The 14,753-nt window shown below is 47.2% G+C and overlaps 2 protein-coding genes across 2 annotated transcripts; one reads left to right on the forward strand and one right to left on the reverse strand.

The window, feature by feature from the left end:
- The first annotated feature begins 1,070 nt into the window (after positions 1-1,070).
- On the forward strand, positions 1,071-2,508 carry BO79DRAFT_238943 (uncharacterized protein). Its single transcript, XM_025684865.1, has 2 exons — positions 1,071-1,428; positions 1,635-2,508. Exons 1-2 carry the CDS (start codon positions 1,283-1,285, stop codon positions 2,335-2,337), a joined length of 849 nt encoding a protein of 282 aa, XP_025537419.1. The 5' UTR covers positions 1,071-1,282; the 3' UTR covers positions 2,338-2,508.
- A 9,368-nt stretch (positions 2,509-11,876) lies between these two features.
- BO79DRAFT_256994 (uncharacterized protein) lies at positions 11,877-12,182 on the reverse strand (the record flags this gene model as incomplete). Its single annotated transcript, XM_025686235.1, has 1 exon — positions 11,877-12,182. One exon carries the CDS (start codon positions 12,180-12,182, stop codon positions 11,877-11,879), a length of 306 nt encoding a protein of 101 aa, XP_025537420.1.
- Between the last annotated feature and the right edge of the window lie 2,571 nt (positions 12,183-14,753).

Raw genomic sequence — 14,753 nt, forward strand, 5'->3', positions numbered from 1 at the left:
GTGCAGTTTCAGAAGGCAATGCAGCTCAAGATCTGACCGCTGTCGAAGGCACCGATTAAGGGATGCTATTAATCTCACTACCACCACTGCTAAGAAGTCGAGAAACGTAAGTACTTGAGACTTTGTGCAGCTGCACGGATATCTTTCGATCTGAGCGACGGACCTATCAGCATTTTTCCGGGTCCACCAGCCCAAAAGGACACGCGATGACCAGCGCTTTTTGCCATCCGCTAAGGGCGGAGCTGCTAAGGTACGGGGCACCACCACACACCCTTTCCCTACACTAGTCTGCCCTCCCTTTCCTGGGTTCTGATGGCCGTACCTGGTTTTGCCTTTTTTATTTTTGGGCAGGGAGAAAAAAAAAATACGAATCATGAAATTTATCAGTCTTGCCATTTTTGATGTATGTAACAAAGGTAATATAATTTATTCTCTTATTGATTTATCCCTCATCTTAATTTTTATCTATATTATATATTTTGTTTTACCATGGCAGTTTGCTTCCCTCTTTTTCTTCTTTTTATATTCTTAAACTTTCTTCATAATCGTGATCGGGTATGCGGTTTGATAGATTACCACGGGTAAGATTCCGCTCAGAATTAAACCAGTGTTGCCCTGTTCCCAACGGACCACTGCCTAGTTTGGGGGTGGAGGGTTTAGCACTGGGATTTATTGCTTGCTGCTCACTAAAAAATCATTATTGGCTGTGGCCTAAAAAAATCCCATCAACCCGAATTAAAATTGATCGAAAAAAGAAAGACAAAAAAATATTATGAAAGAAAATACTTAATGCCAAAAAAGAAAGATAAAAATAAAAAAGAAAGTATCAGAACCTTCTTATTTATATGATACAGATTCTCGAGAAAACCACAACCCTCTTTTTTCTCATCAACCAGTCCAGCCCAACCCAAACCGAGAAGTTGACCGGTACTGCCTACGTGACCCTATCGGGTACACCCGTTCTGGTTCTAGTCGCTCGTCAGGTCCCAAACAATATACAAGACTACTTACGTCCACTTGCCAGCGCTGCTCCGCAATCTGACTCTTTTTTCTCCTTCGGCCGTTCCATTCTCAATTCACTGCCTCTTCCTTTCTTTGGGTCCGAGGATTTATGTATGTCGCATACCCCCCGTTTCATCTCTTCAATGGACTCTCTTTCTATAAAGCCTTGTCCCCTCCAACTACCTCATCCACTCGCTCTCTCCTTCCCCTCCTTGGCCTCGACCCATGCTCTGTCATGAGCTGCGCCTGTTTCCCCTCATAAATGGATCACGCTTAGCAGATGTCCATGAATGAATCTCACTCGGGTAGAGGACTAGGTTTCGCGATCAGGACTCTGTTTCGCTCCTCCCCATCGCCCTCCCCGACTCCTACCCCGCGACACCGAGTCTCTCTCCTCCGTCGTGGTCGGAGTATATTTTCCAGCAGGTACGGTCTCATTGACTTTTCAGTCACTTGGGTTCCATAATTCTCGCGATTTATACCCCATATTTTTACTACGGGGTTGTCCATTTCACCGTTACCTTCGTCTCCGGTTTCAATCGCTCCGTTGGACAATGGTGAATGAGGGCTACGAGCAAAGACAAACGGTTGTGGAAGCAAGTGACTAAGTCTCTTTTTTTTATTTTGCGCAGGAATTCTCGAAACTCGAGTAAACCTTCGTCCGGATCCCCAATGCATGACTTCCAGCAATTCAACTCGGCTGCGATGGTGGGACTGGCCCAAGCGTCTGCAGGCGACAACTTTGACATCTTCCAATGGCACCCTCGATACCAAAGCTGCCAGCGATACTTTCTAGATCATGCGCAACACAGTGATGCAGTCCAAGCGCTCTCTGCTTTCTTGAACATCCGTCTCCCGTTCCAATGGCAATCGAATCCTGTCGTAAACTCTCATGCCGACCCATCCCGATCCGCCGCTAGCCAGTCATCTACATCCTCACCTGCCTCGAATCTACCTCCCTCTGTCTCATTGATTCCATACATCCGCCGCCTGGTGGCCACGGGAATGGATTTCCCTGGCGTGTTGCATGGGTTTTTCGGGGACGAATGGGGTGCGGGCATTGGACCTCTACACGAGCAGGAACGGCGCAATTACCTGTTCGCCGCGAAGAGTGGTGGCTGGGCGGCCGTTAAAAAGGACTATGACATGCCACCGCTCGAAACAATTCCGTTCCTACGTCCCTTACAGGGGCCGCTAGATTCGGAGATTGAGGCGGCGGAGCGGAGTTGGAGCGAATGGCTCGCCATGGAAGACTGGATGGTAGGGCCTCGAGCGCCTGACGTTCTTCGAGACTCATCCTCACAAATTTCACGACATCACAGCTCACGAGGGTAATTCTTTATTATAGGGTGCTGGGGCTTCTTTCTGGCTTTTTTCCTTTCTTCTTTTCTGCATACTTTTGCTATCTGCTTTTCTGTCCCATTTACACTGCTTTAACCCAACACTAGCCACGCTGGCGGTAGCACGGAGTTGGTGAGTCTCATAGCATGAGATAACGATCATACGATATCTTGAATCATGAGCGCGATAGACATCGCGGGTCCCACATAATGGTGTTCTGGCTTCAATTATTGAGGGAGCCGTGCGAACACCTCGCAAGGGGTCAAAGATACCACAGAACAACAATTGAGATAAATCATCCGAAAATAACCAGTGAAACAAATCAATCAATCAATCAATCAAACATTCATCCCTTCCTAGCCCCTATTCAGCCCATGAACGCGTTATCCAACAAGGAAAACCCGCTTCAGGTAGAGTAAGTAGGGTACCTGACAGTCCCACCGCCACCCCTACCCCCTGCGCGCGTCGGGTAGCAGCTCCGATAGTCATGACGATAGATAGTACGCAGTTCACCTTAGTCAAGTCTACTAAGCTAAGTAAGTAAACTAGCGCGCCAGTCCGGTCAGGCCTCCACGAAGCCGAGCCCTTTTTTCGAACCTCTGATGCCTGAAACGGCGCCGCCCCTGACACCAACGCCATCCGACGGACCGCGACATTAGCCCGGAGATCATCATCATCATCCTCTCCTGTAGAACATAAGATAGTCACCTACATCCGAACTATCCTTATACTCACATACGAAGCAAGTAACTACTCCGTGTATACAATTTTTTTATAGTTATATCCACGATTGCCGATGAACCCGACCGAGAACCCGCCCCACCGGTTCCTCACTACCTATCACAGTAACTATCTAGTCTATCTATCCAGCGGAACTCCCGATATGGAACGGCTACATCTCTACCTGCAAAATACTTAACTAGATCAATTATCCATTTCCCTTTAATGATGGATGGCTTACCAAGCAAATTCAATCAACGGTCGTACCAAGATTAGTATGTACCACGATGCGTGGGAGACAATGAAGATTTCGCCCAGTAAGGAAGGTAGGGCATCCCTCCATCTTCGATCCGATATACCCGCTTCAACCACCATCCATCCAACCTTCATCTCCACAATTAAACTATTGACCGTGGGAAAAACTCACCGGAGTGTGAACTTACCGTCATATTGCCATTGAGAATGGGGTTGATGTGATGTGATGGCTGGCTGAGCCAAGTCCTTCGCTTTCTTCTTTTTACTAATCACATACTAACTAGTTACCGAGGTGTGTAGTATGTTAATTGCTTGGTTGCCTACAAACAAAGACTCTTAATACACAACACATATATTAATTAACTCATATGTATGCTACTTAAGCTATATATGTACGTATGTATGTAAGAGGCTTCAAATCCCGAAACGCAACTAGTATGAAACAGGACTGAGCGTGAACTACTTAATTAGTTGCAGGGAGTAAATAGGTAGATTGGTAGGTAGGTAGGGAAAGGGGGAAGCCGCTATGAATGAATAAACTTCTTCTGGAGTTTTCGATGGGGATGCCGGGAGTGGTAGTTTGTGGCGCGGCTGAAGGGCGGGGACTTGGACTGGACTGGACTCGGTCATCGGTGGGAGGGGGGAAGATGTGGGAACTTACTATAACTAACTACGGGGGGGATGGGAAGTGGAGTGGGAGTTGGGTTAGGGTAGGTTGGGTTAGGTTAGACTAGACTAGTAGGTTGTCGGATACTATGGGAGGTATGCTGTGGTTGGGTTGTGTGGATGAGGATTTTGGAGGAGAGTATATTGTGCTATGGTGATGGATTATATGAGATAGTATATATACACAATAAAATTTAACATATGGTATAATCATAACTACAATCTGTGGACACTGAGACTATGAATCTCATGTATACTTCGTGTATAGCGACAACGATGTACCTCTGAGTCGAGGAGACAGAATCCACATGGTATTAACGCCGGAGATGTCTCGGATTACGGATGTATTATTACCCCGGCTGCTGTATCTGACAAATGTACATAACTTACGTTACTGTCTTCCGGTATTGATGTATCGGATCTGTCTACCTTACTAATCTGATTCAGTAGATAATGATTGATACTGTGTATTTGATAGATCTAGTTAACTGGTTATTGGTATGGTGTATTTTACTCCGAACCCTTAACGTGTGTATATAATTCCATTCCGTAGTACTTGATGGCTGTAGTCTTGCTAAACCAGGATGACTGCTGAACCTTTCTGCATCAGTATAGTCTGTCCTTTTCATCACTCGGTGCTCCGGAGACCTTCCAGAGTTCTCTTAAGAGAGATAGATATCTCTTCGTTACCCCTCACCAGAGCTGTTTCGTCTACATGTCTGTTGTCATTGGCAGTCTGAAGAACATAGAAACAATCAGCAGAGACAGAGCACTGATATATGTAGTATTTGCGGGGGGCGCCGCTTTCTTCTTCCTTGTCCATGTTCTCGATGATCTCCCGGACTTTCTTCCAGTAGGAAGACCCCTCGATTACAGCATTGATGTTGCAGGCCAACCAGCTCTCCTTATTATCTGGTGTGACCCCCTCCGTATCCAGATAAACCTGTGTGCTAGGAATATCAGTTAACCACCAGCTATTCTTCCGCAGGAGATGGACGAGCCCAGGAAAGATTATATCAATATAGAGGACCTGTGTCATGCTCTTGAGTCTGGTCATCTGACAAAAATAAAGCATTAACTTTCTTTATTTTCAGTTCAGGAAAGTCAAGGCAGTGCTGGCTGAACCAAACAGATTTCTGCAACCGCTTGAGGAAGTTGATGTGCAATAAAAAGACACCGAGGCATAATAAGACCTCATTAAACTCAGGAATCTCAGGCCCAGCACACTGGTATACACTGTTAATCTACATCAGGGCTTTAGCGTTATAGTCGCGAATGCACAGATCATTGCACCACTCCGCTGTCTTAATCAGCCGCATAAACGCCGCCATGTTTCTTGGCGAATTCAGGCAGGATATCACTGACAGGAACCAGTAGTCGGGGTCCCAGCACTCCGCTAACACCTGTAGCTGTCTGACAATAGACGACGAGTTATTAAAGCTCGCATAACACTCATTCCGAAACATCCGGGCCACCAGGATTGAATGGCACTGAATAAGAGGAACCTGAAGAAAAGTTTTCTTATTCTTTCTCTGTGTGTGCTGATATGATAGCATGACATAAAGAACAAATCATCACACATAGCTCCCGGTGGTGGTAAGAACCACGAGGCGGCTGCAGTCATCATGCGCAAAATATTCCATTAGCTGACACCACTCCTCCTCTGCTGGACTCATGTCTGTCCGGTCAAGCTCGCGGGTGGCCGGTCTTCCACTGTTCAGTATTCTGGGGCTAGAACTGCTGGGACTGATTCCCATATTTTACCCATTCCTCCCAGGTCGGGATATTCAATTGGCGAGTCTTTATATATCTCTGGAGCACAACTATTTTGCGGATATAAAGATCATTGGGATTAACAGTCAACTCCCACTCCCTGATCCAGTTTCTAAGAAAGAAGGCTTTCATAAAGGTATAGTTAGTGTCCCGGCGGGGTTTGGAGAGTATATAGTTTGGTGTGCTTGGTCGGCAGAGACATCAGATAAGAAGGTCTGTGTCATATCCGCAGGGGGTAGTTATCATCAGGCCTGATATAGAGGTTGGCGCAAGCTCACTACATAGGAATTTCTATCCATCTCAAGGTCAGCACAGTCTGAATGGTCATGAGTATCTATTGGATTAGACAATTAGCTGGAGAGTCTGATGCGTCTGAATCGTCCGAATCGTCAGTGCCACGCGGGCCGTCTTGCTGCTCGCGATAATGGACAGAAAGGTTTTCGAAGCACTACTGCAAGGTATTTGCAAGCCAATCTCCAACCGGATAATGGTCCTTCGACACCTCGCCCGGTGAACGACGTCGGCCAAAGAGCCAAGGATAATAGACGGGTGTATCTGCAACCGTGCGGTTTATTAGCTCTTTAATGGACGGTGCAGATCGAGAGGGCTGGACTGTCCAGATCATCTCCATTCTTGTCGGCAGTACGGAAGCAAATCGGTAATGCCAGTTTCTGTCAAGTGGAACAGCCATGATAGCTCGCGTGTGAAGATTTATAATCTCCTTTACAATGAAAGTAGATTATTTAAAAATCAAGTTCGCCATATTATGTACTTCAGGCTTCGAAGCTTGCGAGCATGATAGGAACAGGGCTCGACAATGCTATGTAAGCGAGGCATGGAAAAAATGTCATAGCCTTCGAACGAGTCCTCGCCAACAAAGATATAATGCGTCAACTAGTCTTTGGAACAGACCATGCGCAATGTGTTTGATGGAGACTGATGAACAAAGTAGCATACCGCGTTCCATTCCGCTGAACCACCGCCATCAAGGTAGCGTTCACATGTACATGGAAACAAACACCGCTCCTGATCTCTGGCTGGGCTCTATACGAAAATGCCGAGAAAGTGGACTGTTCATAGTGACTGTGTCGTTGACCCAGTGAACTCGCTCATAGACGAACGGGCTAAACTCATTGTCGCCGGGTTCGTACACCTTATCAAAGGCAGCTAGCTGCAGCATCCCATCGTTCTTTTTCGACGTGGCGTCTGCTATATTTGGCGACTCCCCGCTCTTCCCCCTTGATTATGAGCTCCTGGATCCGGGCCAGCCCGGATCCACGCATGATGGCCATGTATCTGACCTGCAACATTTTCCATGGGGCGACTCTTCCCGGTTGCTGCGATGTTTTCGAGCAGGTTTTATCTGTACAATGGCCTCTTTCACAGGACTGTCAGTTGCTTTTCGTCCTTGTAAGCAGTGGGGTATTTATGGAGGAAACCGTTCCTCGCAGCTCCAGCCCTATTACAAGCCAGTAATGTGAAGCTTCAACTTCAAGCCTCATGTTGGTTTACTTACATGTTAGCAGCCACCGTTTTCGGTGTCGACAAATCTTCACACACTAATGTAGTGTGGAAATTTTCAACAAGTGTAATTTCTCACTACTTTTTCCAATATGCATCGTACGCCTCAAGCTCCTGTTGAGTGAATGGCACTTCATAGTCCTTTCTCACCATAGGCGGGATGTCGCGTCCAGTTGTACGCTCACAGCCAATCGGTACTGCTCAGGGCATGCTACTTCTGAACCTGAGGTGCTTGAGTAGCTGTTCCAACCAAGCTGCGCAGTTATTGTCATTGATAGTTCGCGGGAGGATGTAATGAAACATCCCACTTTCCTTGCGGTACCATTACCCCGGTAGAGGAGAGAGATAGTCTAATATTAGAAGCAGCGGACAACAATACGTTCCCTAACACCAACGCCTATTGAAGATGCTGGACTGTGGGTAACTGGAACGCGGAACGCCAATGTCTTAAGCTCCCCTACAACATATCTTTAGCACAGTGCCCTGATAGCGGCAAGAAGGCTTTTTATGCCAGTTACTTCTGGACTGTTTCCACGATGTGTTTTGAGGTGTCTGGATACCCATTTGTCACTGCTCAAGCACTCGCCTTTCTGGCAGTATCATTCCCACAGGGGTAAATATAGAGGCAGGCCATGCGATTAGCCATATTTGAGGTGAATTCTGCAGTCTTTCCATAGAATCGACCCTCTGCTATCTGCTAGGTTTGCCCGAAGACGACTGCGAAGTATGAGTCGCCTGATTGAAAGATCCCATTTACTGTCTCATCTAGTGTCCCCGATACAATTTGGACGAGGACAGTTGTAGTCAAAACCCGATTGGTATTGACATAATAGATAGGGTGATAAAGTCACCCTGTCCTCTGCTGCCAACTTGGCCTGCTCTTCCTTTGCGAAACAGATGATAGTGTGAAGTTGTAATAACCAACCGCGGCAACGCACGGGTTCGTATCTTCTTCAACCATATCTGATACCAAGCCTTGGAAAATCAAAAGAAACTGGTGCCAGGTCATCCCATGCTAGGAAGGGCAAGAAACGAGTATAAAGCAAAGAAAATTTGGTAGCACATGTGGCTAGTTCCTCGCATTTTCTCAGTTTCTCAACCACAGTAGGTTTATCTCTAATAACACGAATATACCTCTCGTACCAATTCTTGCACACCAGCACGATCTGCGTTAGGTCATGCTGTGGCAAGCAGGTCAGAAAACATCAGGACAATCTCTGCTGGAAGACGAATGAAACAGATTCAATATGCGATGCGCCGCGCCTTGCTAAACCTTCCAGGTTGTATACACTGGCTTATTTTTTCATCATCGCTCAGATAGTCTAGCTAAACCCGATCTGTCGAGCTTGTAAAATTCAAATGCGACCTTCTAAGGTCTGTCGTAGTCGCTGCCCTGAAACATTCGCTCTGGACATCACCAGTCACGATCACATCTCACACTTGGGCATTATCTTGCTAGAAATGCATCCATTTATATGTAAAGAATAAGCGCAGCCGGCAGTGGTCCGAGGAGCCACAGAAGATATGCAGTGTAGCGTGTTGCTCCAGGATTTTGTCAACTCATGTCTAGTCCCGGAGAGACAGAGATCCAGTAGTTTCCCAGATAGTTTTCATGTATACACTTGTGGCGAAGCAAGTAAAGTGTCTGTCGCCAACGGGGAGTGCTGCAATTCCGTACATAGTCTGTGCGATTCGTGGCACATGCAACGAGTGCCTCGCAGATCTGTATTCTTCGAACGAAACTTTCTCGAATTTCCATTGCCGACGATATTGTGGTCGAAAGGTAAGCCCTCGCCCAGGAAGACGATGAGAAGACCACTGCAAAGGAGATCTTGTAGGGATCATCATAGCCAGAAGAAACCCTCAGGTACGGGAAAAAGGTATTGGGAGATGGATGAAGCTTTCGTTGTGGGCGGGTTGTATCCTCTGACTTCATTTTGTGTTCGTCCGCAACGCACATATTCTCTTCAGTATCTGTCGCTTCTTTTGACAGACCTGATATCTCTGGTATAATCGCTTTGTCAATGTAAGGTTGATTTCGAAGACCGCATGGCTTCGACCACGATGACTTTGTTATAGATATGGACCTGGCGAATGTTGGTTATAAGGACATTCGCCTGCGGTTTCATGGGCTGTTAGTGGGTGAAGGACTCTCGCTCTACACCATATATGGGGTAGGTAGATGTAGTAACTAGAGGGTGCTATTTCGAAGAGTGAAGCATGATATATATTTAAGAACATCGGTGAGCTTCATGGATAGGTCCTTCATCTAGTAATGCAGTTGTTGTTGGACGCCAGACTAAGGTTGCATATGCACAGTCATGCCGATGAGACAGATTATTTCTGTGTCCTTCCTGGAACGAAAAAAGCAGAATAGTTGAACCGAGAGCTCCTTGTGTAGAATCTCAATTTCTCTCGGCCAATATATGTCCATAGCCATATCCATGCCGCATTTATTTCCTGTTATCATATCGACGAGCATGCATCGACCATAAGCAGGCACACGATAGATTCGTTTCCTGTTTGCGCTTGGTCAAGGGTTTCTTCTGGCATTTATCAAACGATATAATGAACAGAATGAAGTTTCAGCTTCGTGTGAAAGGTTGCTATGCAGCGGCTGTAGAGCACATCGCAAGAGCATCGTCCGCGTCTTTACGTGGCCCTGCCTGAAGGGCCCCGGACAGATGGTATAGATGCTAAACTAATGCAAGCACCATACACGCTGCCAGTCTTTTCCAGCTGACATGGACCCAAGATGTAAAGGAAGAGATGTAAACGAGAGATGCTGGCAACGGCACGACGAACTTCAAGCAGCCACTTCTGTGCATCGAATGTCTTAGTCCAGACCATTCGCATGGTAGGTATTTGTGGTGCCCCATGTGTCCATTGCGATTTCTCTGCTGGTGAGTCCATCCTGGCACTGAATGTTCAATGGGGACAACAGCAACAAGATTGGGTCTTGAGACATCCTTCGATGTTTGTTGAGTGGTATTCCGATCAGTTCCTGAGCGATATGCTGATGCAGGACATGCACACAACGTAGATATATCATCGGCACGAGACTTTCTCGACAGGAACACCAGCTCAAGGGTATAAGATGAACAACCGACAGATGGCGCAAGGGTAGTAGCCGCTTGGGGCTACATTGTAGAGAGGGAGTTAGAAATAAGCTAACACTCATACCCAGCTATCAGTAGACCACCTTCTTCAGTCGCTTCAACGAGATAGGATGAAAGATATATTCGCAGCCCATGGATCGTTTTGGTCACCGCTTGAATATGACTTTGCGGAGCGGCCTCAGCATAGGCCTCTGGGTTGAACATGGTAAACATACCCACATCTTGTTCGGGCCTTTCCCAAAACAAAATCGAGAGCTTCAGATTGCTTCTTATGATGTCTTGTCTGTCCGACGATGAAGTTGGCTGTGGCTGCTAGATTCAAATTGTAGGGCGAGGCACCAATTTCTTGGAATTTTCACGCCCCGATAACCTGATACTGGGGCATGAGAAGGGCACCGAACTTAGAACCGGTTCCGCAATCCAGCGGCATTCTCGGCCCAAGAGGGGCTGCTGCCCTCTCCAAAGAGGGAGTCCTGACAACACGGCTGGGTGCTCCGCAGACATTCTGGCGAACCAGCTCGCCGCAGGCAGATCCACAAATTGGGACGAAGCAAAGACTGCGATTTTCACCCGCTGCGCGATAGAACGATCTCACTGAGCCCTAGGAGTGCCCGCGGGAGACGGGGGTGGTCCGCGGACCCAAGCACCCCTGGTGACCGGGGCGGCCAACACATTCGAAATAATCAGCGTTTCGCCCTTGCATAGAGGTAACAGAAGTGACGCCCACCTCAGACAACAGAGGCTGCTTGTTATTAGCCTCGCGTGTGCACCCTCGGGAGGGGATAGCTTACCACGACATCAGGAGTAATGGCCGCAGCAGAAGACAGAGCCGAAGTGCACTATTCAGATTGTCGTTGCTTTGCCAACTCTAGTAGCAACAGGGCCCGCAGGCAGTGCCTCAGTCGTCCGCCAAGCAGTTGGCTTTCCCACATTGGGTATACCTAGATGAAGAAAGTTACCGAATAGTCGGAAAGTAGTAATTGGCTAGCCACAGCTGCTTGGTCGTTCCTCGAAGAGATGGTGCGGAACAACTATGTTAGCTGAGACTTCAGATTGTCAATCTGATGTTTTTGAAACACATGTCCGTGCTTCGTACAGCTTGGTACCATATATATAGAGAATCGCTGATATCTGGAGAACCCAACCAGTGGGAACTTTACATGGTGATGTGCCTGACGATATTCTTGCTATCAACGGCCACATCGCCAGTACTTTCAACTCTTGACCATATATCAGGGTACGAGAACAGCACAGAGTGAACAGACTCAGAATTTCTGCTGCTTCTCTTCGTAGGTTTGCACTCTGTTGGCAGGCGTGTTGCTGGAACCCCGGTAGCAACGGGTGGTCGATGTTCGACAGTGAGAGCTCTATGCATAGACATATCATGATTGAGGAAAAGCGTAAATCGCCTTTCGACTTCGTTCTCCTTAGATACTAGTTCTGCAAATGCGATTATGCATGGTTCAAGCCACTTCATGCTCAGTCGGCCGGAAAGCCTGAAACCAAGATCGGTGGACGTGATGCTCTGAGAAGCTCCCAATTCAAAGTGGCCACAGGATCCGGGATGGCCTTCGTCAGATCCTTAATAAACACCGAGGTGTTGAAACTGTCGTGAACAACATATTCAGATATCTTGACTACCTGGCTTTGTCCCACACAAAGGACACGTCCGATCGCCTGGTCGGCGAGAGCTTGTGAGGTAGGGGTATTAAACATGTGTGTGTTGTGACACAAGTTCTGGAGGTTTGATCCTGCAGCGTTCACATAATAACTGACGGGAGACATGTCGCATTCTCTGACAATTTCTCGTTGTTTTCGTCAGCCATCGCATATGGATCTGAGGTCTTTTGAGTCTTGCTAAGCATGATCCAGGTCGATAATACCCTTAATATACGCTGCATTCTCCAGAAGGGATCAACCTCGTCCACATCGCGCGGGATAGTAGCTAACTAGACATGGAGGGCATGCAGACACAGACAGCCCTAATGCGCAAAAGGCCAACCAGAATCAGTCATTGTATGAAAGATTAATGTCACACGTCTATTTAGTATTTGTCATAGCAGTTTCAAAACCAATGATGCGTTTTGATTGTAGAGAAATTCTTCTCTTCTGTTGCTGCTAATCAAGATAAACGTTTCAAGATGCTTTAGGTAAAGCATCATACAACATTAACATGTCTGTTGATTGATGTCAACGAAAAATGGATTCAGCGTGGACCAAATGCTGGGAAAATAATGATTCATGTTTACCCAGATCTGCAATAGTCTGGCCATCTGCGGTGGCAAACTTCCAAAAGTTATTCCCCATTTCTGGCTTAAAATAAACCGGCTCGAAGGCTTGCGTTACTATTGCGCCTGTAGTGGTCGACACCTTGGGGAGCAAGTTGGTCGTTCATCCTACTTGGGTGGGATCGTCTTTCATCTCTGCCTCCTTAGGCATCTCAGGTGGTACTGGTTTGGTTTTTGAACTCCTCATATTCAGTGTTGTAGAAGTATTGTTTTATCAGCATGGGCAGCAGGGCTAGCAATCTTGAATGGCAGACGATATGTTCTGGCTCTTGTTTCAGGGTATATATTTTGTACAGCCCTAAGCAGTCGTCTGTCGATGGCACACAATCATGTCAGCAATATTTGGTGCGTGTCTTTCTGTTGTCTAGGGCACACATGAGCCCTCTCTTCAGCTTGTGAGTGCCACATTAAGATGGTCACGGACCTTAAGGAGAACCGGTTCGGAGAATTATCGACGAGGACAAGACACCCGGGGTCTTCGCTTTCGGAATACGGTAATGTCTGCAGCAGACTCCAAAGATAGGGGTTAAATAAGTGGTGCGATAGGTATCCACTGTGCAGGTATGGGTGTAATAGTCATGAGTTCTCCATGGCTCTCATTTGCTCGCTTTATTCAGCAGTGGTTTCCAGTAGGTTGCTCTGTTGATGAGTCAATCCTTCCCACTGTACAGCCCTCTCCACAGGCATTTCTATGAGATCCGTCTTTCTCGATTCTGCGGTTCGCTGATGCTGCAGGGGGCCCCCCGGGGGGAATAATTGTTCATTTTTGCTTGTAGGAGTCTATTGTCTTTCCCAGTGCTAATCGTGCTAAATGCTTCTCGAGGGCAAGTTGCTCGCATTCGATTTGGGTATTTTGGAAAGACATATGCGAACACGACTTTGGCTCTTTGACCGATCCGATGGCACCGGCCAAACACCTGTTTGTGGTTTGTACTGCACCAGTCGGTCTCCATCAAGATTATGTGTGCGGCGTGGGTAAGCGTCAGTCCGCGCGAGGAGGTGCCAGTTGTACCGATGTAGATTCCAACTTTGCACGGCTTACCGATACAGAAGTGGTAGCAGAGCGAGAGAATTGTTATATTAGGACATGTTGCCTGGACGAGTTGAACATGGTTATGGTGCTTGTTGCGCTGTAGGTATTAAAAATAAGCACACAGTGGATAACATCTAGTCACTGCCCGTACTGACTCACATAATCCCGGCTCTCCGTTAGGTTCAGGAATACGCCCCATGGCAATGTCCTTGGGCGACTTTAGGTACCGGGTGCTCCCGTAAGACCTTGTTCCATCCTAAGGTAACAGCATTGTCCGAGAGAAATCCCATAAGGAGCAAGCCGGACCAAGAGTTGGCCACTGATACCACCAAATCCGCATTCTATGAGAGTAGTCACTGTCTCAAGAGCAATATTTACAATTTGCTCGTCATTGATTCTGCCCCTCCAGTAGCCGACAGAAACCACAACCACAAATGTAGCAGGAAGTCAATTTCTCGAAGGCTAATATCCATCGATCTCTAGAGAAGCGCTCATTTGGTGAGGATTACTCGCAGACCATGTGCTCTCTGGTGGTTGGGCGGCCAAGATATGCTCTTCTTATAGGGCAAGACAAGGTACTAGCTCGACGGAACATACCGGGTTATTCCATTGTCGATGCTGTATCTCGGAATCTTCCACCTGGTGAGGGTAATGCTCTCGAGCGAGAGGTGGGATTTTCCTGGCTGTTCCTCAAGCCTATCTTTGCCACCGGACAACTGTCACTCAGTCCCAACGTCCGGGTTTACTGTGTTCACCGCAGCCTATATGCGTCCCGCTCTCTTTGCAGCCGGAGATACTTCGTTTCCCTCCTCGTCTGACTGCGAGGGTTTTTGTCCGAATTCTCGTCATCCAACGCTGAATAGTTTGTCCAGGACGTTATGTCTGGTATGAACTGCTCTGTGTTGACGACTGCTTATCTGATGTTTCATCCGATGTCTTTGCTAACCTCATCGGGTTTCCCGCTTAGTAGAAGCGAACTTTGATACCGACCAGATCGTCTGGATTGTTTGACTTTAAGACAGTGTCCTTATTGTG

The sequence above is a fragment of the Aspergillus costaricaensis genome (genome assembly GCF_003184835.1).
Source record: "Aspergillus costaricaensis CBS 115574 unplaced genomic scaffold BO79scaffold_24, whole genome shotgun sequence".
NCBI classification, from domain to species: domain Eukaryota; kingdom Fungi; phylum Ascomycota; class Eurotiomycetes; order Eurotiales; family Aspergillaceae; genus Aspergillus; species Aspergillus costaricensis.

What these genes read in the sequence shown, in the direction of transcription:
- BO79DRAFT_238943 (XM_025684865.1), top strand. Translation starts at nt 1,283, where the DNA reads ATGTCCATGAATGAATCTCACTCGGGTAGAGGACTAGGTTTCGCGATC. An exon ending in CGGAGTATATTTTCCAGCAG is followed by an intron (nt 1,429 to 1,634) that starts GTACGGTCTCAT and finishes TATTTTGCGCAG; the next exon opens with GAATTCTCGAAACTCGAGTA.